Source organism: Bombina bombina, chromosome 10 (assembly GCF_027579735.1).
Source record: "Bombina bombina isolate aBomBom1 chromosome 10, aBomBom1.pri, whole genome shotgun sequence".
Lineage (NCBI taxonomy): Eukaryota > Metazoa > Chordata > Amphibia > Anura > Bombinatoridae > Bombina > Bombina bombina.
The window spans coordinates 164,986,731-165,014,211 of record NC_069508.1 but is presented as its reverse complement, the minus strand read 5'-3'; the positions used below and the strand labels follow the sequence as shown (position 1 = coordinate 165,014,211).

At 44.7% G+C, this 27,481-nt stretch overlaps 1 protein-coding gene and 1 long non-coding RNA gene across 2 annotated transcripts in view; one reads left to right on the top strand and one right to left on the bottom strand.

Moving 5' to 3' along the window:
* LOC128640990 (uncharacterized) overlaps positions 1–27,481 on the top strand; it is an 86,160-nt gene that overhangs the window by 23,550 nt on the left and 35,129 nt on the right. The window lies entirely within an intron of this gene.
* Positions 1–27,481, bottom strand: part of TTC39A (tetratricopeptide repeat domain 39A) — a 99,875-nt gene that overhangs the window by 39,188 nt on the left and 33,206 nt on the right. Inside the window, exons 3-4 of the mRNA XM_053693492.1 lie at positions 19,192–19,323; positions 4,719–4,795 (exon numbers count right to left, since the gene is read on the bottom strand). Coding sequence (XP_053549467.1) covers positions 4,719–4,795; positions 19,192–19,323 — 209 coding nt within the window. The remainder of the gene's footprint in view (positions 1–4,718; positions 4,796–19,191; positions 19,324–27,481) is intronic.

Genomic DNA, 27,481 nt, shown 5'->3' with positions numbered 1-27,481 from the left:
ATAAAATCCCATTCCTTGTTCTCTTATTGGAACTGGATGTATCACTCCCATCTTTAACAGGTCTTCTACACAATGTAAGAATGCCTGTCTCTTTATTTGGTTTGAAGATAATTGAGACCTGTGGAACCTTCCCCTTGGGGGTAGTTCCTTGAATTCCAGGAGATAACCTTGAGAAACTGTTTCTAGCGCCCAAGGATCCAGAACATCTCTTGCCCAAGCCTGAGCAAAAAGAGAAAGTCTGCCCCCCACTAGATCCGGTCCCGGATCGGGGGCTATCCCTTCATGCTGTTTTGGTAGCAGTGGTAGGCTTCTTGGCCTGCTTACCCTTGTTCCAGCCTTGCATTGGTTTCCAGGCTGGTTTGGGTTGTGAAGTATTACCCTCTTGCTTTGAGGATACAGAATTAGAGACTGGTCTGTTTCTGCGAAAGGGACGAAAATTAGGCTTATTATTAGCCTTAAAAGACCTATCCTGTGGGAGGGCGTGGCCCTTTCCCCCAGTGATGTCTGAAATAATCCCTTTCAAATCAGGTCCAAATAATGTTTTACCTTTGAAAGGAATGTTAAGCAATTTTGTCTTGGAAGACACATCCGCTGACCAAGACTTTAGCCAAAGCACTCTGCGCGCCACGACAGCAAACCTTGAATTTTTCGCCGCTAATCTAGCTAATTGCAAAGCGGCATCTAAAACAAAAGAGTTAGCCAATTTAAGTGCTTGAACTCTGTCCATAACCTCCTCATACGAAGATTCTTTACTGAGCGATTTTTCTAGTTCCTCGAACCAGAAACACGCTGCCATAGTGACAGGAACAATGCATGAAATTGGTTGTAGAAGGTAACCTTGCTGTACAAAAATCTTTTTAAGCAAACCCTCTAATTTCTTATCCATAGGATCTTTGAAAGCACAACTATCTTCGATAGGAATAGTAGTGCGTTTGTTTAGAGTAGAAACCGCCCCCTCGACCTTGGGGACTGTCTGCCATAAGTCCTTTCTGGGGTCGACTATAGGAAATAATTTCTTAAATATAGGGGGGGGAACAAAAGGTATGCCGGGCCTTTCCCACTCTTTATTTACTATGTCCGCCACCCGCTTGGGTATAGGAAAAGCGTCGGGGGGCACCGGAACCTCTAGGAACTTGTCCATCTTACATAATTTCTCTGGAATGACCAAATTGTCACAATCATCCAGAGTAGATAACACCTCCTTAAGCAGTGCGCGGAGATGTTCTAATTTAAATTTAAATGTCACAACATCAGGTTCAGCTTGATGAGAAATTTTTCCTGAATCTGAAATTTCTCCATCAGACAAAACCTCCCTCATGGCCCCTTGAGATTGGTGTGAGGGTATGTCAGAACAGTTATCATCAGCGTCCTCTTGCTCTTCAGTGTTTAAAACAGAGCAATCGCGCTTTCTCTGATAAGTAGGCATTTTGGATAAAAGATTTGCTATGGAGTTATCCATTACAGCCGTTAATTGTTGCATGGTAATAAGTATTGGCGCACTAGATGTACTAGGGGCCTCCTGTGTGGGCATAACTGGTGTAGACACAGTAGGGGATGATGTAGTATCATGTTTACTCCCCTCATTTTAAGGAATCATCTTGGGCAATATCATTATCTGTTGCATTACTGTCCTTACTTTGTTTGGACACTATGGCACAATTATCACATAAATTTAAATGGGGAGACACATTGGCTTTCATACATATAGAACATAGCTTATCTGATGGTACAGACATGTTAAACAGGCTTAAACTTGTCAACAAAGCACAAAAAAACGTTTTAAAATAAAACCGTTACTGTCACTTTAAATTTCAAACTGAAAACACTTTATTACTGAATATGTGAAAAAGTATGAAGGAATTGTTCAAAATTCACCAAAATTTCACCACAGTGTCTTAAAGCATTAAAAGTATTGCACACCAAATTTCAGAGCTTTAACCCTTAAATTAACGGAACCGGAGCCGTTTTTACATTTAACCCCTATACAGTCCCAGAATGAGGCTCTGTCTATAACTAGAAAGGCCCCCATCTGAAAAAGGTGTCCAACACAGTGCCTGCCGTTTTTCTAAACGTTCCCCAAGATTATAATACCAATAATTAGTTAGAATCTGCATAATATGCCTAGTAAAGCAATTGTTTTAGCCCAGAAAAATGTCTACCAGTTTTTAAGCCCTTTTTGAAGCCCTTTATTCTTTTATGTTTAACTAAGAAAATGGCTTACCCATGAGGGGAAATGACAGCCTTCCAGCATTACATGGTCTTGTTAGAAATATGGCTAGTCATACCTTAAGCAGAAAAGACTGCTAACTGTTTCCCCCGACTGAAGTTACTTCATCTCAACAGTCCTGTGTGGAAACAGCAATTGATTTCAGTTACTGTCTGCTAAAATCATCTTCCTCTTACAAACAGAAATCTTCATCCTTTTCTGTTTCAGAGTAAATAGTACATACCAGCACTATTTTAAAATAACAAACACCAAAAAACTCTTAACCATCTCCGTGGAGATGTTGCCTGTGCAACGGCAAAGAGAATGACTGGGATGGGCGGAGCCTAGGAGGGATCATGTGACCAGCTTTGCTGGGACTCTTTGCCATTTCCTGTTGGGGAAGAGAATATCCCACAAGTAAGGATGACGCCGTGGACCGGACACACCAATGTTGGAGAAAAGCTAATATCTTTGCATGGAAACCACTTGAATGTTTGTAATTTGTCATTTAATCAGATTTGCTATGGAAAATTGCTTTAAATTTCAAAGGGACATGAAACCAAAAGTTTTCTTTTATTATTTAAATAGAGAATACAATTTTAAAAAAGTTTCCAATTTACTTCTACTAACACATTTTCTTTGTTCTTATGTTATTCTTTGTTAAAGAGATATCTAGATAGGGGGCGTGCACATGCTTGAAGCACTACATGACAGGAAATAGTGCTGCCATCTAGTGCTCTTGTTAATGTATAACATTGCTGCCAAACTGCTGCCATATAGTGCTGCAGACACGTGCACGCTCCTGAACTTACCTCCCTGCTTTTCAACAAAGGATAACAAGTAAACAAATAAAATATGATAATATAAGTAAATTAGAAAGTTTGTATGTTCTATGTGAATCATGAAAGAAAAATGTAGGGTTGTATGTCCGTTTAAGATTGGTGCACTCAGTAATGATAATGATTTGTTATTATGTCACACAGAGCTATAGTAAGGTATATTCATGGGGTATGTTCAGGGTTGGCTCCAAGGGTGGGCATTGGGGGACAATGCCCACCAAAATGGAATGCTGTGCCCCTCAACAAATATTGATATGATCATACACTTTAAAAATAATAAATGAAATAATGAATTGTTATGTAATGCTGCATACTGGGGGCAGAGTTAGCTGCCAAACTGTGAGGTCGCATCACACATCTGCAAGGAGCTCTGTGTCTTAACCTCTTACTTGGAATTGGAAGTTAATTAGAGACTTTTTGGACTTGTCTTTAACCCTATTAATTTTACCTATCGTGAGTTACTCATTTTATTAAACAATAGACCATGATAAGAATATGATTGTATCGTATAAATATATGTCTATATATTGCTACTGGCTTCTATCGACGCCTCAAAAGTGCACTGTGATCTTAGGCTTGACCTTTTGAGGCGTCGATAGAAGCGGTAGCCATTTATAGACTTATATTTATATGATACAATCATTTTCTTATAGGTTCACAGTACATAGGTTGTATCAAGTAGCCTGATATCTGTTAGTTATTGCGAAACAGGTATAGCTAAATCTAATCTACAACATTACCAGTACCTGAAAACCAAGTAATCTCAGTGCTATTGCAAACAAAGGGGTTAATTGCATTGGGGGGTTTGGGGTGCATGGCTGTTTAGGGGACATGATTGAGATTTGAGAATAAGTTTAAGGGTTTTGGATCATGGTGATTAAGGGGTGAATTGTTTTTAAGGAGCTATTGCACTGGGGTCTCAAGTTTAATGGCTCTGTTTTAGTGTTCTAGTGATTTAGCACATATTCTCCAAATGTTAATAGTGGGGAATAAGCCAGCCAGAAGCTACACTTCCCTGCAGAATATGTAGGTCTGCTCTTATTTTGACTGTACATACGTGCCCCCTCGTGAAAATAAAATGCCCCCCCATTTCATTCGTTCTGGAGCCGACCCTGGGTATGTTATTATGTCACACAGAGCTATAGTAAGGTATATTCATGGAGTATGTTATGTCACACAGAGCTATAGTAAGGTATATTCATGGGGTATGTTATTATGTCACACAGAGCTATAGTAAGGTATATTCATGGGGTATGTTATTATGTCACACAGAGCTATAGTAAGGTATATTCATGGGGTATGTTATTATGTCACACAGAGCTATAGTAAGGTATATTCATGGGGTATGTTATTATGTGACACAGAGCTATAGTAAGGTATATTCATGGGGTATGTTATTATGTCACACAGAGCTATAGTAAGGTATATTCATGCGGTATGTTATTATGTCACACAGAGCTATAGTAAGGTATATTCATGCGGTATGTTATTATGTCACACAGAGCTATAGTAAGGTATATTCATGGGGTATGTTACAGTATCTCATTCAGAGATTGGTCACATCTGTGTCTGCTAATAACCTGACAGACTCACACACACATTCTGGGTAAGTTAGGGAGCAGGTGAGTCGTCCCAGCAGCTGTCTCATTGTGTACACAGTGAACGGTAAATACCTTCAGTGAACTGATCCAGGCTCTGTCCGTGCACCAGGTTGTTTAAAGAGTCAGCTACTGAAGATTTCTTTCTAAACCTGATGGGAAAATAATAAGTGGGTGTGAGAAGAATACGTGTGCAAATTTACACACGACACGGAAAAACACACAGGATTCTAAACAGGACCATAAAACAAGCAGAGCAGAGGGGAAACTGTATGTGATGAAAAGCAGACCGGTATATGGGAAAATAGCATAGTGAGGGCTGGGCAAGAGGGGAAGCTGCAGAGGTAGTGAGTAATAGGAGCAGTTGAAGGGGGGTAAGGGGCAGGGGGGAAACATAAGAATAGGAAGTAGCAGTGACAGGGGCACCCTATAGAAGGCAGTGGGGTGAAAGGAGATGGGTGGGAAGTAGCATAGGGGAGAGGAGAAGAAAGGGAAGCAGCAGGGGGATAAGCGCAGGATGAGCAGAAGTAGGTGGATAAGTAGAGGGTGAGAAGCAGTAGGGGGATAAGTGCAGGATGAGCAGTAGCAGGATGAGAAGCATCAGGGGGATAAGTGAAGGATCCTCAGTGCAGGATAAGAAGCAGCAGGGGGATAAGCGCAGGATGAGCAGAAGTAGGTGGATAAGTAGAGGGTGAGAAGCAGTAGGGGGATAAGTGCAGGATGAGCAGCAGCAGGATGAGAAGCATCAGGGGGATAAGTGAAGGATCCTCAGTGCAGGATAAGAAGCAGCAGGGGGATAAGCGCAGGATGAGCAGAAGTAGGTGGATAAGTAGAGGGTGAGAAGCAGTAGGGGGATAAGGGATTAGTGCAGGATGAGAATCAGCAGGATGAGAATCAGCAGGGGGATAAGTGAAGGATCCTCAGTGCAGGATGTGAAGCAGCAGGGGGATAAGTATAGGATGAGAAGCAGCAGGGGGATAAGTGAAGGATCCTCAGTGCAGGATGAGAAGCAGCAGGGGGATAAGCGCAGGATGAGCAGAAGTAGGTGGATAAGTAGAGGGTGAGAAGCAGTAGGGGGATAAGAGATTAGTGCAGGATGAGAATCAGCAGGGGGATAAGTGAAGGATCCTCAGTGCAGGATGTGAAGCAGCAGGGGGATAAGTACAGGATGAGAAGCAGCAGGGGGATAAGTGAAGGATCCTCAGTGCAGGATGAGAAGCAGCAGGGGGATAAGTGAAGGATCCTCAGTGCAGGATGTGAAGCAGCAGGGGGATAAGTACATGACCCTTTGTGCAGGATGAGCAGCAGCAGGATGAGAAGCAGCAGGGGGATGAGTACAGGATGAGAAGCAGCAGGGGGATAAGTGAAGGATCCTCAGTGCAGGATGAGAAGCAGCAGGAGGATAAGTGAAGGATCCTCAGTGCAGGATGTGAAGCAGTAGGGGGATAATACAGGATGAGAAGCAGCAGGGGGATAAGTGCAGGATCCTCAGTGCAGGATGTGAAGCAGCAGGGGGATAAGTGAAGGATCCTCAGTGCAGGATGAGAACAGCAGGGGGATAAGTGAAGGATCCTCAGTGCAGGATGAGAAGCAGCAGGGGGATAAGTGAAGGATCCTCAGTGCAGGATGAGAAGCAGTAGGGGGATAAGTGAAGGATACTCAGTGCAGGATGAGAAGCAGCAGGGGGATAAGTGAAGGATACTCAGTGCAGGATGAGAAGCAGCAGGGGGATAAGTGAAGGATCCTCCGTGCAGGATGAGAAGCAGTAGGGGGATAAGTGAAGGATCCTCAGTGCCGGATGAGAAGCAGCAGTGGAATAAGTACAGGATGAGAAGCAGCAGGGGGATAAGTGAAGGATCCTCAGTGCAGGATGAGAAGCAGCAGGGGGATAAGTGAAGGATCCTCAGTGCAGGATGAGAAGCAGCAGTAGGGGGATAAGTACAGGATGAGAAGCAGCAGGGGGTTAAGTGAAGGATCCTCAGTGCAGGATGTGAAGCAGCAGGGGGATAAGTACAGGATGAGAAGCAGCAGGGGGATAAGTGAAGGATCCTCAGTGCAGGATGTGAAGCAGCAGGGGGATAAGTACATGACCCTTAGTGCAGGATGAGCAGCAGCAGGGGGATAAGTACAGGATGAGATTAGCAGCAGGGGGATAAGTGAAGGATCCTCAGTGCAGGATGAGAAGCATCAGGGGGTTAAGTGAAGGATCCTCAGTGCAGGATGTGAAGCAGTAGGGGGATAATACAGGATGAGAAGCAGCAGGGGGATAAGTGAAGGATCCTCAGTGCAGGATGTGAAGCAGCAGGGGGATAAGTGAAGGATCCTCAGTGCAGGATGTGAAGCAGCAGGGGGATAAGTAAAGGATCCTCAGTGCAGGATGTGAAGCAGCAGGGGGATAAGTACAGGATGAGAAGCAGCAGGGGGTTAAGTGAAGGATCATCAGTGCAGGATGTGAAGCAGCAGGGGGATAAGTACATGACCCTTAGTGCAGGATGAGCAGCAGCAGGATGAGAAGCAGCAGGGGGATAAGTACAGGATGAGAAACAGTAGGGGGATAAGTGAAGGATCCTCAGTGCAGGATGTGAAGCAGTAGGGGGATAAGTACAGGATGAGAAGCAGCAGAGGGATAAGTGAAGGATCCTCAGTGCAGGATGTGAAGCAGCAGGGGGATAAGTACAGGATGAGAAGCAGCAGGGGGCTAAGTGAAGGATCCTCAGTGCAGGATGTGAAGCAGCAGGGGGATAAGTACATGACCCTTAGTGCAGGATGAGCAGCAGCAGGGGGATAAGTACAGGATGAGATTAGCAGCAGGGGGATAAGTGAAGGATCCTCAGTGCAGGATGTGAAGCAGTAGGGGGATAATACAGGATGAGAAGCAGCAGGGGGATAAGTGAAGGATCCTCAGTGCAGTATGTGAAGCAGCAGGGGGATAAGTAAAGGATCCTCAGTGCAGGATGTGAAGCAGCAGGGGGATAAGTACAGGATAAGAAGCAGCAGGGGGTTAAGTGAAGGATCATCAGTGCAGGATGTGAAGCAGCAGGGGGATAAGTACATGACCCTTAGTGCAGGATGAGCAGCAGCAGGAGGATAAGTACATGATGAGAAACAGTAGGGGGATAAGTGAAGGATCCTCAGTGCAGGATGTGAAGCAGTAGGGGGATAAGTACAGGATGAGAAGCAGCAGAGGGATAAGTGAAGGATCCTCAGTGCAGGATGTGAAGCAGCAGGGGGATAAGTACAGGATGAGAAGCAGCAGGGGGCTAAGTGAAGGATCCTCAGTGCAGGATGTGAAGCAGCAGGGGGATAAGTACATGACCCTTAGTGCAGGATGAGCAGCAGCAGGGGGATAAGTACAGGATGAGATTAGCAGCAGGGGGATAAGTGAAGGATCCTCAGTGCAGGATGTGAAGCAGTAGGGGGATAATACAGGATGAGAAGCAGCAGGGGGATAAGTGAAGGATCCTCAGTGCAGGATGTGAAGCAGCAGGGGATAAGTAAATGACCCTTAGTGCAGGATGAGAAGCAGCAGGGGGATAAGTGAAGGATCCTCAGTGCAGGATGTGAAGCAGCAGGGGATAAGTAAAGGATCCTCAGTGCAGGATGTGAAGCAGCAGGGGGATAAGTACAGGATGAGAAGCAGCAGGGGGTTAAGTGAAGGATCATCAGTGCAGGATGTGAAGCAGCAGGGGGATAAGTACATGACCCTTAGTGCAGGATGAGCAGCAGCAGGATGAGAAGCAGCAGGGGGATAAGTACATGACCCTTAGTGCAGGATGAGCAGCAGCAGGATGAGAAGCAGCAGGGGGATAAGTACAGGATGAGAAGCAGTAGGGGGATAAGTGAAGGATCCTCAGTGCAGGATGTGAAGCAGTAGGGGGATAAGTACAGGATGAGAAGCAGCAGAGGGATAAGTGAAGGATCCTCCGTGCAGGATGAGAAGCAGCAGGGGGATAAGTGAAGGATCCTCAGTGCAGGATGTGAAGCAGCAGGGGGATAAGTACATGACCCTTTGTGCAGGATGAGCAGCAGCAGGATGAGAAGCAGCAGGGGGATGAGTACAGGATGAGAAGCAGCAGGGGGATAAGTGAAGGATCCTCAGTGCAGGATGAGAAGCAGCAGGGGGATAAGTGAAGGATCCTCAGTGCAGGATGTGAAGCAGTAGGGGGATAATACAGGATGAGAAGCAGCAGGGGGATAAGTGAAGGATCCTCAGTGCAGGATATGAAGCAGCAGGGGGATAAGTACAGGATGAGAAGCAGCAGGGGGATAAGTGAAGGATCCTCAGTGCAGGATGAGAAGCAGCAGAGGGATAAGTGAAGGATCCTCAGTGAAGGATGTGAAGCAGCAGGGGGATAAGTACATGACCCTTTGTGCAGGATGAGCAGCAGCAGGATGAGAAGCAGCAGGGGGATGAGTACAGGATGAGAAGCAGCAGGGGGATAAGTGAAGGATCCTCAGTGCAGGATGAGAAGCAGCAGGGGGATAAGTGAAGGATCCTCAGTGCAGGATGAGAAGCAGCAGGGGGATAAGTGAAGGATCCTCAGTGCAGGATGTGAAGCAGTAGGGGGATAATACAGGATGAGAAGCAGCAGGGGGATAAGTGAAGGATCCTCAGTGCAGGATGAGAACAGCAGGGGGATAAGTGAAGGATCCTCAGTGCAGGATGAGAAGCAGCAGGGGGATAAGTGAAGGATCCTCAGTGCAGGATGAGAAGCAGTAGGGGGATAAGTGAAGGATACTCAGTGCAGGATGAGAAGCAGCAGGGGGATAAGTGAAGGATACTCAGTGCAGGATGAGAAGCAGCAGGGGGATAAGTGAAGGATCCTCCGTGCAGGATGAGAAGCAGTAGGGGGATAAGTGAAGGATCCTCAGTGCCGGATGAGAAGCAGCAGTGGAATAAGTACAGGATGAGAAGCAGCAGGGGGATAAGTGAAGGATCCTCAGTGCAGGATGAGAAGCAGCAGGGGGATAAGTGAAGGATCCTCAGTGCAGGATGAGAAGCAGCAGTAGGGGGATAAGTACAGGATGAGAAGCAGCAGGGGGTTAAGTGAAGGATCCTCAGTGCAGGATGTGAAGCAGCAGGGGGATAAGTACAGGATGAGAAGCAGCAGGGGGATAAGTGAAGGATCCTCAGTGCAGGATGTGAAGCAGCAGGGGGATAAGTACATGACCCTTAGTGCAGGATGAGCAGCAGCAGGGGGATAAGTACAGGATGAGATTAGCAGCAGGGGGATAAGTGAAGGATCCTCAGTGCAGGATGAGAAGCATCAGGGGGTTAAGTGAAGGATCCTCAGTGCAGGATGTGAAGCAGTAGGGGGATAATACAGGATGAGAAGCAACAGGGGGATAAGTGAAGGATCCTCAGTGCAGGATGTGAAGCAGCAGGGGGATAAGTAAATGACCCTTAGTGCAGGATGAGCAGCAGCAGGATGAGAAGCAGCAGGGGGATAAGTGAAGGATCCTCAGTGCAGTATGTGAAGCAGCAGGGGATAAGTAAAGGATCCTCAGTGCAGGATGTGAAGCAGCAGGGGGATAAGTACAGGATGAGAAGCAGCAGGGGGTTAAGTGAAGGATCATCAGTGCAGGATGTGAAGCAGCAGGGGGATAAGTACATGACCCTTAGTGCAGGATGAGCAGCAGCAGGATGAGAAGCAGCAGGGGGATAAGTACAGGATGAGAAACAGTAGGGGGATAAGTGAAGGATCCTCAGTGCAGGATGTGAAGCAGTAGGGGGATAAGTACAGGATGAGAAGCAGCAGAGGGATAAGTGAAGGATCCTCAGTGCAGGATGTGAAGCAGCAGGGGGATAAGTACAGGATGAGAAGCAGCAGGGGGCTAAGTGAAGGATCCTCAGTGCAGGATGTGAAGCAGCAGGGGGATAAGTACATGACCCTTAGTGCAGGATGAGCAGCAGCAGGGGGATAAGTACAGGATGAGATTAGCAGCAGGGGGATAAGTGAAGGATCCTCAGTGCAGGATGTGAAGCAGTAGGGGGATAATACAGGATGAGAAGCAGCAGGGGGATAAGTGAAGGATCCTCAGTGCAGGATGTGAAGCAGCAGGGGATAAGTAAATGACCCTTAGTGCAGGATGAGAAGCAGCAGGGGGATAAGTGAAGGATCCTCAGTGCAGGATGTGAAGCAGCAGGGGATAAGTAAAGGATCCTCAGTGCAGGATGTGAAGCAGCAGGGGGATAAGTACATGATGAGAAGCAGCAGGGGGTTAAGTGAAGGATCATCAGTGCAGGATGTGAAGCAGCAGGGGGATAAGTACATGACCCTTAGTGCAGGATGAGCAGCAGCAGGATGAGAAGCAGCAGGGGGATAAGTACATGGCCCTTAGTGCAGGATGAGCAGCAGCAGGATGAGAAGCAGCAGGGGGATAAGTACAGGATGAGAAGCAGTAGGGGGATAAGTGAAGGATCCTCAGTGCAGGATGTGAAGCAGTAGGGGGATAAGTACAGGATGAGAAGCAGCAGAGGGATAAGTGAAGGATCCTCAGTGCAGGATGTGAAGCAGCAGGGGGATAAGTACAGGATGAGAAGCAGCAGGGGGCTAAGTGAAGGATCCTCAGTGCAGGATGTGAAGCAGCAGGAGGATAAGTACAGGATGAGAAGCAGCACAGGGTTAAGTGAAGGATCCTCAGTGCAGGATGTGAAGCAGCAGGGGGATAAGTGAAGGATCCTCAGTGCAGGATGTGAAGCAGCAGGGGGAGAAGTACAGGATGAGAAGCAGCAGGGGGTTAAGTGAAGGATCCTCAGTGCAGGATGTGAAGCAGTAGGGGGATAAGTACAGGATGAGAAGCAGCAGGGGGATAAGTGAAGGATCCTGAGTGCAGGATGTGAAGCAGCAGGGGGATAAGTACATGACCCTTAGTGCAGGATGAGCAGCAGCAGGGGGATAAGTGAAGGATCCTGAGTGCAGGATGTGAAGCAGCAGGGGGATAAGTACATGACCCTTAGTGCAGGATGAGCAGTAGCAGGATGAGAAGCAGCAGGGGGATAAGTGAAGGATCCTCAGTGCAGGATGTGAAGCAGCAGGGGGATAAGTACATGACCCTTAGTGCAGGATGAGCAGCAGCAGGATGAGAAGCAGCAGGGGGATAAGTGAAGGGCCATCAGTGGAGGATGTGAAGCAGCAAGGGGATAAGTACAGGATGAGAAGCAGCAGGGGGATAAGTGAAGGATCCTCAGTGCAGGATGTGAAGCAGCAGGGGGATAAGTGCAGGATGAAAAGCAGCAGGGGGATAAGTACAGGATGAGAAGCAGCAGGGGATACGTGAAGAATGAGAAGCAGCAGGGGGATAAGTACAGGATCCTTAGTGCAGGATGTGAAGCAGCAGGGGGAAAAGTGAAGGATACTCAGTGCAGGATTTGAAGCAGCAGGGGGATAAGTGAAGGATGAGAAGCAGCAGGGGGATAAGTACAGTATCCTTAGTGCAGGATGAGAAGCAGCAGGGGGATAAGTGAAGGATCCTCATTGCAGGATGTGAAGCAGCAGGGGGATAAGTGAAGGATGAGAAGCAGTAGGGGGATAAGTGAAGGATCCTCAGTGCAGGATGTGAAGCAGCAGGGGGATAAGTGAAGGATGAGAAGCAGTAGGGGGATAAGTGAAGGATCCTCAGTGCAGGATGTGAAGCAGCAGGGGGATAAGTACAGGATGAGAAGCAGCAGAGGGATAAGTGAAGGATCCTCAGTGCAGGATGTGAAGCAGCAGGGGGATAAGTACAGGATGAGAAGCAGCAGGGGGCTAAGTGAAGGATCCTCAGTGCAGGATGTGAAGCAGCAGGAGGATAAGTACAGGATGAGAAGCAGCACAGGGTTAAGTGAAGGATCCTCAGTGCAGGATGTGAAGCAGCAGGGGGATAAGTGAAGGATCCTCAGTGCAGGATGTGAAGCAGCAGGGGGAGAAGTACAGAATGAGAAGCAGCAGGGGGTTAAGTGAAGGATCCTCAGTGCAGGATGTGAAGCAGTAGGGGGATAAGTACAGGGTGAGAAGCAGCAGGGGGATAAGTGAAGGATCCTGAGTGCAGGATGTGAAGCAGCAGGGGGATAAGTACATGACCCTTAGTGCAGGATGAGCAGCAGCAGGGGGATAAGTGAAGGATCCTGAGTGCAGGATGTGAAGCAGCAGGGGTATAAGTACATGACCCTTAGTGCAGGATGAGCAGCAGCAGGATAAGAAGCAGCAGGGGGATAAGTGAAGGATCCTCAGTGCAGGATGTGAAGCAGCAGGGGTATAAGTACATGACCCTTAGTGCAGGATGAGCAGCAGCAGGATAAGAAGCAGCAGGGGGATAAGTGAAGGATCCTCAGTGCAGGATTTGAAGCAGCAGGGGGATAAGTACATGACCCTTAGTGCAGGATGAGCAGCAGCAGGGGGATAAGTGAGGGACCCTCAGTGGAGGATGTGAAGCAGCAAGGGGATAAGTACAGGATGAGAAGCAGCAGGGGGATAAGTGAAGGATCCTCAGTGCAGGATGTGAAGCAGCAGGGGGATAAGTGCAGGATGAAAAGCAGCAGGGGGATAAGTACAGGATCCTCAGTGCAGGATGTGAAGCAGCATGGGGATAAGTGAAGGATGAGAAGCAGCAGAGGATACGTGAAGAATGAGAAGCAGCAGGGGGATAAGTACAGGATCCTTAGTGCAGGATGTGAAGCAGCAGGGGGATAAGTGAAGGATGAGAAGCAGCAGGGGGATAAGTACAGTATCCTTAGTGCAGGATGAGAAGCAGCAGGGGGATAAGTGAAGGATCCTCATTGCAGGATGTGAAGCAGCAGGGGGATAAGTGAAGGATGAGAAGCAGCAGGGGGATAAGTACAGTATCCTTAGTGCAGGATGAGAAGCAGCAGGGGGATAAGCGAAGGATCCTCAGTGCAGGATGTGAAGCAGCAGGATGAGAAGCAGTAGGGGCCCGGGGGATAAGTGCAGGATCCTCAGTGCAGGATGTGAAGCAGCATGGGGATAAATACATGACCCTTTTTGCATGATGTAAAGCAGCAGGGGGATAAGTACAGGATCCTCAGTGCAGGATGTGAAGCAGTAGGGGGATAAGTGAAGGATGAGAAGCAGCAGGGGGATACGTACAGGATCCTCAGTGCAGGATGTGAAGCAGCAGGGAATACGTGAAGGATGAGAAGCAGCAGGGGGATACGTACAGGATCCTCAGTGCAGGATGTGAAGCAGCAGGGAATACGTGAAGGAAGAGAAGCAGCAGGGGGATAAGTACAGGATCCTTAGTGCAGGATGTGAAGCAGCAGGGGGATAAGTGAAGGATACTCAGTGCAGGATGTGAAGCAGCAGGGGGATAAGTACAGGACCCTTAGTGCAGGATGTGAAGCAGCAGGGGGATAAGTGAAGGATACTCAGTGCAGGATGTGAAGCAGCAGGGGGATAGTGCAGGATGTGAAGCAGCAGGGGGATAAGTACAGGATCCTTAGTGCAAGATGTGAAGCAGCAGGGGGATAATTGCAGGATGAAAAGCAGCAGGGGGATAAGTACAGGATCCTCAGTGCAGGATGTGAAGCAGTAAGGGGATAAGTGAAGGATGAGATGCAGCAGGGGGATATGTACAGGATCCTCAGGGGATACGTGAAGGATGAGAAGCAGCAGGGGGATAAGTACAGGATCCTTAGTGCAGGATGTGAAGCAGCAGGGGGATAAGTGAAGGATACTCGGTGCAGGATGTGAAGCAGCAGGGGGATAAGTTAAGGATGAGAAGCAGCAGAGAGATAAGTACAGGAACCTTAGTGCAGGATGTGAAGCAGCAGGGGGATAGTGTAGGATGTGAAGCAGCAGGGGGATAAGTACAGGATCCTTAGTGCAAGATGTGAAGCAGCTGGGGGATAAGTGAAGGATACTCAGTGCAGTATGTGAAGCAGCACTGGATAAGTGAAGGATGAGAGGCAGCAGGGGGATAAGTACAGGATCCTTAGTGCAGGATGAGAAGCAGGGGGGTGTAAGCACAGGATGAGCAGTAGCAGGATGAGAGGAGCAGGGGGATAAGTGCAGGATGTGAAGCAGTAGGGGGATAAGTGCAGGATTAGAAGCAACAGGATGAGAAGCAGCAGGGGGATAACTACAGGATCCTCAGTGCAGAATTAGAAGCAGCAGGGGGATAAGCACTGGATGAGCAGCAGCTGGATGAGAGGCAGCAGAGGGATTTGTACAGGATCCTCAGTGTGGGATGAGAAGGAGCAGGGGGATAAGTACAGGATCCTGAGTGCAGGATGAGAAGCAACAGGGGGATTAGTACAGGATCCTCAGTGCAGGATAAGAAGCAACAGGGGGATTAGTACAGGATCCTCAGTGCAGGATGAGAAGCAACAGGGGGATTAGTACAGGATCCTCAGTGCAGGATGAGAAGCAACAGGGGGATAAGTAAAGGATCCTCAATGCAGGATGAGAAGCAACAGGGGGATTAGTACAGGAGACTCAGTGCAGGATGAGAAGCAGCAGGGGGATAAGTACAGAATCCTCAATGCAGGATGAGAAGCATCAGAGTGAGACGAGCAGGATGAGAAGCAGCAGGGGTTTAAGTACAGGATTCTCAGTGCAGGATGAGAAGCAACAGCGTGAGAGGAGCAGGTTTGGAAGCAGCAGGGGGGGTAAGTACAGGATCCTCAGTGCAGGATGAGAAGCAGTAAGGGGGTAAGTACAGGATCCTCAGTGCAGGATGAGAAACAACAGGGGATAAGTACAGTATTCTCAGTGCAGGATGAGAAGCAGCGAATGAGAGGAGCAGGATGAGAAGCAACAGGGGGTAAGCACAGGATCCTCAGTGCAGGATGAGAAGCAGTAGGGGGGTAAGTACATGATCCTCAGTGCAGGATGAGAAGCAGTAGGTGGTAAGTACAGGATCCTCAGTGCAGGATGAGAAACAACAGGGGATAAGTACAGTATTCTCAGTGCAGGATGAGAAGCAGCAGAATGAGAGGAGCAGGATGAGAAGCAACAGGGGGTAAGTACAGGATTTTCGGTGCAGGATGAGAAGCAGCAGGGGGTAAGTACAGGATTCTCAGTGCAGGATGAGAAGCAGCAGGGGGTAAGTACTGGATTCTCAGTGCAGGATGAGAAGCAGCAGTGGGTAAGTACAGGATTCTCAGTTCATGATGAGAAGCAGCAGAATGAGAGGAGCAGGATGAGAAGCAGCAGGGGGTAAGTACAGGATTCTCAGTGCAGGATGAGAAGCAGCAGAATGAGAGGAGCAGGATGAGAAGCAGCAGGGGGTAAGTACATGATTCTCAGTGCAGGATGAGAAGCAGCAGAATGAGAGGAGCAGGATGAGAAGCAGCAGGGGGTAAGTACATGATCCTCGGTGCAGGATGAGAAGCAGCAGGGGGTAAGTACAGGATTCTCAGTTCAGGATGAGAAGCAGCAAAATGAGAGGAGCAGGATGAGAAGCAGCAGGGGGTAAGTACAGGATTCTCAGTGCAGGATGAGAAGCAGCAGAATGAGAGGAGCAGGATGAGAAGCAGCAGGGGGTAAATACAGGATTCTCAGTGCAGGATGAGAAGCAGCAGAATGAGAGGAGCAGGATGAGAAGCAGCAGGGGGTAAGTACAGGATTCTCAGTGCAGGATGAGAAGCAGCAGCATGAGAGGAGCAGGATGGGAACCAGCAGGGGGGTAAGTACAGGATCCTCAGTGCAGGATGAGAAGCAGCAGGGGGTAAGTACAGGATCCTCAGTGCAGGATGAGAAGCAGCAGGGGGTAAGTACAGGATCCTCAGTGCAGGATGAGAAGCAGCAGGGGGTAAGTACAGGATCCTCAGTGCAGGATGAGAAGCAGCAGGGGGTAAGTACAGGATCATCAGTACAGGATGAGAACCAGCAGGGGGGTAAGTACAGGATCCTCAGTGCAGGATGAGAAGAAGCAGGGGGATAAGTGCAGGATGAGAAGCAGCAGGGGGTAAGTACAGGATCCTCAGTGTAGGATGAGAAGCAGCAGGGGGATAAGTGCAGGATCCTCAGTGCAAGATGAGAAGCAGCAGGGGGATAAGTGCAGGATCCTCAGTGCAGGATGAGAAGCAGCAGGGGGATAAGTGCAGGATCCTCAGTGCAGGATGAGAACAAGCAGGGGGGTAAGTAAAGGATAAGAACAAGCAGGGGGATAATGACACAAGATGGAAAGCAGCAGTAAAAAAGAATCAGGAAAGGGAAGGAACAGGCGAGAGAGGCAAAATGAAGCAGCGTGGAGAGAGAAGCAGGGTGGGAAGCAGGGGAGGGGCAGTGTGTTGAGAGGGATTTTGCTTATTTGTATTGCAGCATCACATCTGCCACCTAGAGGCCACATTGAGTATTGTGACACCAAGTAGCAGACCTACTCAAGAGGGCCCTAGTGCAAACCTTTTTTGCCCCCCTCCCCCCCCCAAGGTAACAGTTGTAAACAATACTAATAATACATGCTGCTCCTTATAATGATTTTGATGATAGATAGATAGATAGATAGATAGATAGATAGATAGATAGATAGATAGATAGATGATAGACAAATAGATGTACCTACAACCTGCACTAACAAAAGGCTCCCCTGCATTAGTATTGTACACATTCTGCAGTTGCACACACCTATGTATAGACTGGCTGCAATGGGCCCTCACAGCACTTGGGCCCTGGTGCCACTGCACCTGCTGCACCAATGGCAGATGCAGCTGGTGAAATCACATCTAACACCTAGAGTGTACAGTTAGTATTCCATCTTCACATCTGGCACCTAGACCCTACAATGAGTATTGAAGCATCACATCTGCCCTTCCTAGAGTGTACAGTTGGTATTACAGCATCACATCTGACACCTAGAGGGTAAAGTGGGTATTGCAGCAGCATCACATTTGCCTCCTAGAGTGAACAGTAACCACTGCCGCATCACATCTGTCTATAGTGTAAAATGAGTACTGCAGCATCACATAATGTTACAGAGCGAGGGATGAGCTGCACACATGACCCCTATAAGCTATGTGTTAGGCTGCAGGTTTTTCTCCCTTGATCCTTGCCAGGGATAGGCAAGGTGTCCGTACATGGACACTAGTGTCCGTGACTGGCCCTTGTAGTGTCTGCCACCCATTTTGCAGGAGGGAGGGAGGAGTAGGAAAGATGAATGCTGGTCCTGACTCCTCCTTGAGACACGCGGCACCACGTTTTGCGGGGACGGGGCCACGCCTGCGTGACGCCGCTGAGTAGTGGAAAAGTGAGTAATAGAGAGACAAGAAGCAATCTGCTTGCAGTGCAGCCTAGGTCAACCATCCGTGAGTAGTGACCCATCCAGATTCCTTGATCTGTGCAGCAGCATAGTGCTGGTGTGTGTGTAGAAGACTGCTGCCTACTCTGACAAACCTTACCTAACCAAGTAAGTAACCAACCATGATGATCATGCGATTAACATCAAGGTGGGTGGATTTGGTCAGGAGTTGCAGACTCTCAATACAATAAAAAATAAATAAAAGGTAAGAATTTTTAAAACATTTTATGCCAGTATACCACAAGCAGTCTTTATATAAATGTTATTTTAAACTTGTTTGATTAGCTTAATATTTTGTACTTGAACAAGAACAGGGGTGTTCAACCTGAGGCCCATTTGACGGCCAAATGCCGATCTCCTGACTTCTAGAAACAAAGAATGTATCGGCAGATAGGAACCATTTGGCCCGTCTAGTCTGCCCAATTTTCTGAATACTTTCATTAGTTCCTGGCCTTATCTTATATCTAGCATAGCCTTATGCCTATCCCATACATGCTTAAACTCCTTCACTGTCTCTATCACTTCTGCTGGATGGCTAGTCCACCATGCATCCACTATCCTCTCGGTAAAGAGAGTGTTTTTCATTTGAAATGTACCTTTGTGTCATTCACTAAGGTCTGTACTTTGGAAAATGTCCGCCACAGCCTTGATCCGTGCCAATCCCTGATTCTTGCTGTTGTTAGCTTTCCCACCAGTATGAGAGTTAATTACTGCCCGTTTGTGTGCTGCGCACAGTGACTGGCATGTGTGTTTATTCATGTGACTATAACTATCAGCTCAGTATCACCGCACTATCTAATTCTGAAATGATTTCAGACCAAACAAGACATTTGTGTCATGACACACATCACATTCTGCATCTCACTAACCAGTGTGTCTTCAAAATGATAAAATATGGCAGAGCTAACAGTGTTGTTCAGGACAAAAAAGGGTATCTATAGTTTTGTGACCATAATATCAACTGCACCAATAGGAAGGCTGCAATGTTTTGAGGAAGAAGAACCTGGACATTTTGAGATTTCACAGCTTACAACAAATAATCTCTTATTAGGATCTTTTTGGTGTGAAATATTTGAATCCTATGAGCACTACATCATCCCTCTGCAGTTACCTCTTCTACTGCACCTACATATACAGGATCATACATGATGCGTGTGCATCTCCGTCTCCCACAATGTGCTGTAAATACCTCATTTGCTTTCTGACCTCTCTAGGGAGTGTGGTACAAACCGTCATTTAAACACGAAAGCCAATGGTATTTAATGTCTTCTAAATGTGCCCTTCATTATGGTTAGATGCCCTCACTACTTGCCGCTGGCACACAGCCTGAGCCTCCTTCATGGTGTTTCCAGCGTTGAGAATATCCTGAGGGTCAAAGGTCATCATGGCCTGCATCTCCAGCATGGTGCCGTAAGTGAGAGCATGGTACATGCTGTCCTTAGTCCTGCAGGAAATAAAGCCATGTGATTTGTAAGCACCATAATAAAGAAGCCCATATCCCTTGTGTATTCGCTCATTCAGTAGCTATAAATGCACCTGTGACAACAGGACCTGTGTTATATAAATGTTTCCTTTTCCTTTACTATACACAGTATACATCTTATATTGTGTATCGTAATAAAGCCACAATAAAGTGACATTCCATGACAAACTATTGAGCAGCTATATAGCACTAGAGTAGTTTGGTAAGTATGTCTGCAATCAACTTGTTAGAGACCTTGAGATTTTATCCGGCTGATAAATAAAATTAGACGGTATAAAAATAGCTGGGGTTGAATTGAAGACAGCACTCTATGCAGATGATATCCTACTAGTTATAAATAGGGCAGATAAAAAGTTGTTAGAATTAATAAATCATTTATAACTATATGGGTCATTTACCAGGTTCAAAGTTAATCAGATATTATCAAAGAGATATTATGGTTGGATAAAAAGGGATAAACTGATGGAGATAATTAAACCTTTATTTTGTATGTTTGGAAATAAAAGTTTATTTGAACCAGAAACCAGAAGTTGAAGAAGATCTGAAGAGAGGGACAAGTCTTCCATAACATTAGCATGTAGAATAAGCATTTATTTCATGTAAGTGGCAAGAGTCCATGAGCTAGTGACGGATGGGATATACATTCCTACCTGGAGGGGGCAAAGTTTCCCAAACCTCAAAATGCCTATAAATACACCTCCCACCTCACTCATATTTCAGTTTTACAAACTTTGCCTTCGTTGTAGGATGGTGAAGCAAGTTGTGCTTGATTTCTTCTGTGAAAGGCGCTTCTAAGCTTTTTGAAGCCCAGTTCCTCTCAGTGTTTGAGGGATGTGAAGGGAGTATTTGCCTGATGATGCCATGTTTTCACCTATGGGAAAACATGGCACCTCCCTTTACAGATCGACATTATACTCCTCTACCATTACCTCTGCTGATATGCTTCAGTACTGGTTTGGCTGTCTGCTATATGTGGATGGGTGTCTTCAGGTAAGTATATATCTTTTCTTTTTTAAGACTCTCTCAGCTATGTTTGGCACTTTATATTTTTAAAGTTTTAAATATATATTGCATATATTTGCCATGAGTCAGGACTATGTTTATTTCCCTTTTTGCTTTTTGTCTAACAGTTTCAGCATGGAAAATAATGTTTGGGAGAAATTTAGTATATTTTTTACTTAGCTGAGGTTTCAGCTAAATGTAACTTTGGGTTTGTTTTTTCACATTTTCACGGGCAAATTAGGCTCGCAATGGCGCAAAATACTTCTATTTATTGCATCATTTTTGGCACACATTTTATTGGCGCGAAGGTTGCGTTTGTTGTGACACGAGTCACTTCTTTTTTGGCACAAAGTCGCGCCTGTTATGACGCGAATTGTGTCATTTACTGTTAAACCTTGATGCCAAAAGTTTTTTCTCAGCATTTGCGTCGTCTTTGTTAGCGTAATTTTTGGCGCCAAAAAATTTGTTATATTAAGTCTCTCCCTCTTTTGCTCTCTGCTTTCATTTGTTACAGAGGGCTATGTTGTTTGCTTTTGTTTTTCATATAAGCATTTTTTCCCATTCCTGAAACTGCTTTTTTGTGGAAATTGGATATTTTGTTTAAATTTTATTTTTTATTTTTTGTTACATTTTTCAAGATGTCTCAAACGGATCCTGCCTCTGATGTTACTGTAGGAACCAAGTTGCCTGAAAACAAATCTACCAAAGCTAAGTGTGTATGTTGTAAATTGGCTGATCTTCCTTCTTCAGCTCACGTATGTGGCACTTGTTATGAGAAATTGTTTCATGCTGATAAAGTTTCTATAAGTACAAATACATTTACTGTTAAACCTTTACAATGATATATCACACATGATATTTCTGTAGATATAAAAGATTATATTGTTGCAGCCATAGAGAAGGCTATGACTGCTATTCCGCCTTCAAATAAACGTAAAAGGTCTCTTATTACTTTTCAAAAATCTGATGAAGTTTGTATTGATCAACAGAATACTGAAGCATTGTCTGCTGATGAGGATTTCTCTGGCTCAGAGGATCCTACTTCAGACTCTGAAATTGATAAATCATCTTTTCTTTTTAGGATGGAATATATACATTATTTGTTAAAGGAAGTATTGTTTACTTTGGGCATTGAGGAATCTAGTCCTCTTGATAACAAGAATAGCAAACGTTTGAATTCTGTTTTTAAAACTTCTGAGGTTACTCCTGAAGTTTTTCCAATTCTAGATGCTATCTCTAATATGATTACTAAGGAAAAGTATAAGCCTGGTTCTTCTTTTAATCTTTCTTCTAGGTTTAAAAAAAATGGTATCCTTTACCTATGTCTAATTTAGAGCTTTGGGAGAAAGTACCTAAAGTTAATGGCACTATTTCTACTCATGCCAAGCATACTACTATTCCTATGGAAGATAGTACTTCTTTTAAAGATCCCTTAGATAGGAAGATTGAATTGTATCTTAGGAAGGCATATTTACATACTGGCTATATTCTTAGACCTGCTATTTCTATAGCTGATGTTGCTGCTGCTTCAACTTTTTGGTTGGACGATTTAGCAGAGCAGCTATTGGATGCTGATTTGTCTAACATTGTTGTTTTACTTCAACATGCTAATAATTTCATTTGTGATGCTATATTTGATGTTTAAGATTGATATTAAATCTATGTCTTTAGCTATTCTATCTAGAAGAGCTTTATGGCTTAAATTACTATCATTATTTTTTCAATGTAATAATTTATTTGGTTCTCAATTGGATTCTATTATCTCCACTATCACTGGGGGTAAGGGAGTTTTTCCTGCCCCAAGATTAGAAATCTAGGGGTAAATTTAAAGCTTCCAATCATATTCGTTCCTTTCGTCAGACTGCGGAACAAAAAAACACTCCTTCCCCTAAGGCCTCTGGTTCCAATTGGAGACCATCTACAAATTGGAATAAATCCAAGCCTTATAAGAAACCAAATACAGCCCCTAAGACTGCATGAAGATGCAGCCCTCAAACCAGTTCAACTGTTAGGGGGAAGATTGAAATTATTTCAAGACATTTGGGCAGATTCTGTCCAAAGTCAGTGGATTCAGGATATTGTTTCTCTGGGGTATCGAATAGGTTTCAGAATTCGACCTCCCATGGGAAGATTCTTTCTTTCCCATGTTCCAACAAACCCTGTGAAGGCTCAAGCTTTTCTGAAGTGTGTTTCAGACCTAGAGCTTTCAGGGGTGATTGTTCCAGTTCCGCTACAGGAACAGGTTTTGGGTTTTTATTCAAATCTGTTAATTGTCCCAAAAAAGGAAGATTCATTCAGACCAATTCTGGATCTGAATACTTTAAATCGTTTAGTAAGAGTCCCAACTTTCAAGATGGTGACTATAAGGACTATTCTGCCTTTTGTTCAGCAAGGTCATTTTATGTCCACACTAGACTTACAAGGCGCTTATCTTCACATTCCGATTCATCCGGACCACTATCGATTTCTTAGATTCTCTTTTCTAGACAAGCATTACCAATTTGTCGCTCTTCCATTTGGCCTTTATTGAAGAAATAACTTTATATTCAATTCCAGACAGACAATATCACTACAGTGGCATATGTCAATTATCAAGGGAGGACTCGCAGTCCTCAGCAATGAACGAAGTATCTCTGATACTTTCTTGGGCGGAATCTCTTGTCAAATATCTGCGATTCATATCCCAGGAGTAGACAATTGGGAAGCGGATTATCTCAGTCATCAGACTTCACATCCGAGAGAGTGGTCTCTCCATCCAGATGTGTTTTTTCAATTAGTACAGATGTGGGGTCCCCCAGAAATAGATCTGATGGCTTCGCATCTGAACAAGAAGCTTCCAAGATATCTTTCCAGGTCCAAGGATCCTCATGCGGAGATGTTAGATGCTCTAGCAGTTCCTTGGTTTTACCAACCTGCTTACATCCAAAGGTGATCTCCAAGATAATAATAGAACACTCTTATGTGTTTCTGATAGCTCCAGCTTGGCCTCTCAGGTTTTGGTATGTGGACTTTGTCAAGATGTCCCGTTGCCAACCTTGGCCACTTCCTTTAAGGCCAGCCCTTCTGTCTCAAGGGCCGTTTTTCCATCAGGATCTCAAATCTCTAAATTTGATGGCATGGAAATTGAAAGCTTAGTGCTTAGACATAGAGGTTTTTCTGACTCTGTGATTAGCACTATGATACAGGCTCATAAGTCTGTTTCCAGGAAAATTTATCATCAGGTTTGTCAAACCTATATTTCTTATAAAACCTATCATTTTTCTTGGTATTCTTTGAGAATCCCTAGGATTTTACAATTTCTTCAGGATGGTTTGGATAAGGGTTTGTTGGCAAATACTTTGAAAGGACAAATTTCTACTCATTCTGCCTAGACATAGAGGTTTTTCTGACTCTGTGATTAGCACTATGATACAGGCTCATAAGTCTGTTTCCAGGAAAATTTATCATCAGGTTTGTAAAACCTATCACCTAGATTTAGAGTTTTGCGGCCAAAGGGGTGCGTTAGCTACGCGTGTTTTTTTTTTCCCCGCACCTTTTAAATAACGCTGGTATTTAGAGTTCTCTGAAGGGCTGCGTTAGGCTCCAAAAAGGGAGCGTAGAGCATAATTTACTGCCACTTCAACTCTCAATACCAGCGTTGCTTACGGTAGCGGCCAGCTTGAAAAACGTGCTCCTGCACAATATCCCCATAGGAAACAATGGGGCAGTTTGAGCTGAAAAAAAAACCTAACACCTGCAAAAAAGCAGCGTTCAGCTCCTAACGCAGCCCCATTGTTTCCTATGGGGAATCAGCCAATCAGATTCAAAAACAACAAACAAGAACAGATGTGCCACATGGCCCAATATTGTAGGTTCCAGAGAATGATAAATCTGCTATATAATTGCACTCACATGTAATGAAGCACCTCAGATGGTGCAAATGACACAGTCTGGGATCTATAACAGTCACCCAGCAGACCGACCTCCCGAATTGTTACAGGGTCTGTATAAGATAGAAAGCACAAAATAGCCTATATGGCCTAGTATTGTATGTCTAGAGTAATACCACACCAGATAATTATATAAAATTTGGACTCACATTTGGTGGAGCATCTCCAATGATGCTATAGAGGCAGGCTGGGATCAATTCAGTCACCCAACAGACTTGTTACCATGGCATACAGCATACAACAGTCCTCTTGATGGTCTATAGGTCAGTCATGTCCTCAGATAATAACCAATTCACAGGCAGCAAGTGTTTTAGTAAAAGTTAAAATCACTTTAATAAAATATAAAATAATTGCGACGCGTTTCTCAGTCTCAGACTGTTTCCTCAGGCATAATAAAATAGTTTACAAACACTTGCTATATATACCTAATACCTAGTAGCTAGGATACTGATGATGTCATAGACTACTCCCACAACAAGTGTTATCAATTATGGTAATTGGTATGGTTAGGTATATATAGCAAGTGTTTGTAAACTATTTTATTATGCCTGAGGAAACAGTCTGAGACAGAGAAACGCATCGCAATTATTTTATATTTTATTAAAGTGATTTTAACTTTTACTAGAACACTTGCTGCCTGTGAATTGGTTATTATCTGAGGACATGACTGACCTATAGACCATCAAGAGGACTGTTGTATGCTGTATGCCATGGTAACAAGTCTGTTGGGTGACTGAATTGATCCCAGCCTGCCTCTATAGCATAATTGGAGATGCTCCACCAAATGTGAGTCCAAATTTTATATAATTATCTGGTGTGGTATTACTCTAGCCATACAATACTAGGCCATATAGGCTATTTTGTGCTTTCTATCTTATACAGACCCTGTAACAATTCGGGAGGTCGGTCTGCTGGGTGACTGTTATAGATCCCAGACTGTGTCATTTGCACCATCTGAGGTGCTTCATTACATGTGAGTGCAATTATATAGCAGATTTATCATTCTCTGGAAACCTACAATATTGGGCCATGTGGCGCATCTGTTCTTGTTTGTTGTTTTAGATTGCTGTAATTGGATCCTGGCCTGGATCACCACAGATTGCTGCCTCTGTATTCTACTATCAAGATTCATATAAATGGACATTATATAGTTATTACTATCATTTGATATCTATCTCCTCTGGGTGATATCTAACAGTCTTTTGACTATTATTGTGCCAACTCTACCTTATTTTTTTATTAATTACTATATTTTTTTATCTTTTATTATTTATATTTATTATTTTTTTTATTAATTATTATATTTTCTATTTATTGTACCAATAGGTGCATTACATGGTGATATTTTATTTATCTATCTATATATACCCTATACCATTATATAGATATATCTGTCTATATAGCAAGCAATTGAAACTAGTTTTATTTGTACAAGTCACATAGTGTGCTCTCAAGGGTGCCCCCTATTATTATTCTCAATCAGATTCAAGTTCAATCCGATTGGCTGATTGGATCAGCCAGATTCAGTTTGCATTCTATTGGCTGATCGGAACAGCCAATAGAATGCGAGCTCAATCTGATTGGCTAATTGGATCAGCCAATCAGATTGAACTTGAATCTGATTGGCTGATTTAATCAGCCAATCCGATTTTTCCTACCTTAATTCCGATTGGCTGATAGAATCAGCCAATCGGAATTCGAGGGACGCCATCTTGGATGACGTCATTTAAAGGAACCTTCATTCGTCGTTAATCCGTCGGTGGGGAAGGATGGCTCTGCGTCGGCTGCTTCAAGATGGACCTGCTCCACTCCAGATGGAAGAAGATAGAAGATGCCGCCTGGATGAAGACTTTGGACCCTCTGGAGGACCTCTTCTTGCCGGATAGGATGAAGACTTCGGACCCTCTGGAGGACTTCTTCTTGCCGGATAGGATGAAGACTTTGGACCCTCTTCTGGACGGATTGGTGATACCCGGCTGGGTGAAGACAAGGTTGGAAGATCTTCAGGGGCTTAGTGTTAGGTTTTTTAAGGGGGGTTTGGCTGGGTTATATTAGGGGTATGTGGGTGGTGGGTTGTAATGTTGGGGGGTATTGTATGTTTTTTTTACAGGCAAAAGAGCTGATTTCTTTGGGGCATGCCCCGCAAAAAGCCCTTTTAAGGGCTGGTAAGGTAATAGAGCTGTTAACTTTTTATTTTAGAATAGGATAGGGCATTTTTTTATTTTGGGGGCCTTTGTTATTTTTTTAGGGGCTTAGAGTAGGTGTAATTAGCTTAAAATTCTTGTAACTTTTTTTTTATTTTTTTGTAATTTAGTTTAGTTGATTTAATTGTAGGTAATTGTAGGTAGTTTAGTTAATTAATTTATTGATAGTGTAGTGTTAGGTTTAATTGTAACTTAGGTTAGGATTTATTTTACAGGTAATTTTGTAATTATTTTAACTAGGTAGCTATTAAATAGTTCTTAACTATTTAATAGCTATTGTACCTGGTTAAAATAAATACAAAGTTGCCTGTAAAATAAATATAAATCCTAAAATAGCTACAATGTAATTATTCGTTATATTGTAGCTATATTAGGGTTTATTTTACAGGTAAGTATTTAGCTTTAAATAGGATTAATTTATTTAATAAGAGTTAATTTATTTCGTTAGATTTAAATTATATTTAACTTAGGGGGGGTGTTAGGGTTAGGGTTAGACTTAGCTTAAGGGGTTAATACATTTATTATAGTGGCGGCGAGGTCCGGTCGGCAGATTAGGGGTTAATAAGTGTAGGTAAGGTAGCAGCGATGTTGGGGGGGGGGGGGGCAGATTAGGGGTTAATAAATATTATGTAGGTGTCAGCGGTGTTAGGGGCAGCAGATTAGTGGTTCATAGGGATAACGTAGGTGGCGGCGGTGTGCGATCGGCAGATTAGGGGTTAAAAAAAATTATAGTGGCGGCGATGTGGGGGACCTCGGTTTAGGGGTACATAGGTAGTTTATGGGTGTTAGTGTACTTTAGAGCACAGTAGTTAAGAGCTTTATAAACCGGCGTTAACCCAGAAAGCTCTTAACTCCTGACTTTTTTCTGCGGCTGGAGTTTTGTCGTAACGCTCACTTCAGCCAAGACTCTAAATACCCGCCTTAGGAAGATCCCATTGAAAAGATAGGATACGCAATTGGTGTAAGGGGATCTGCGGTATGGAA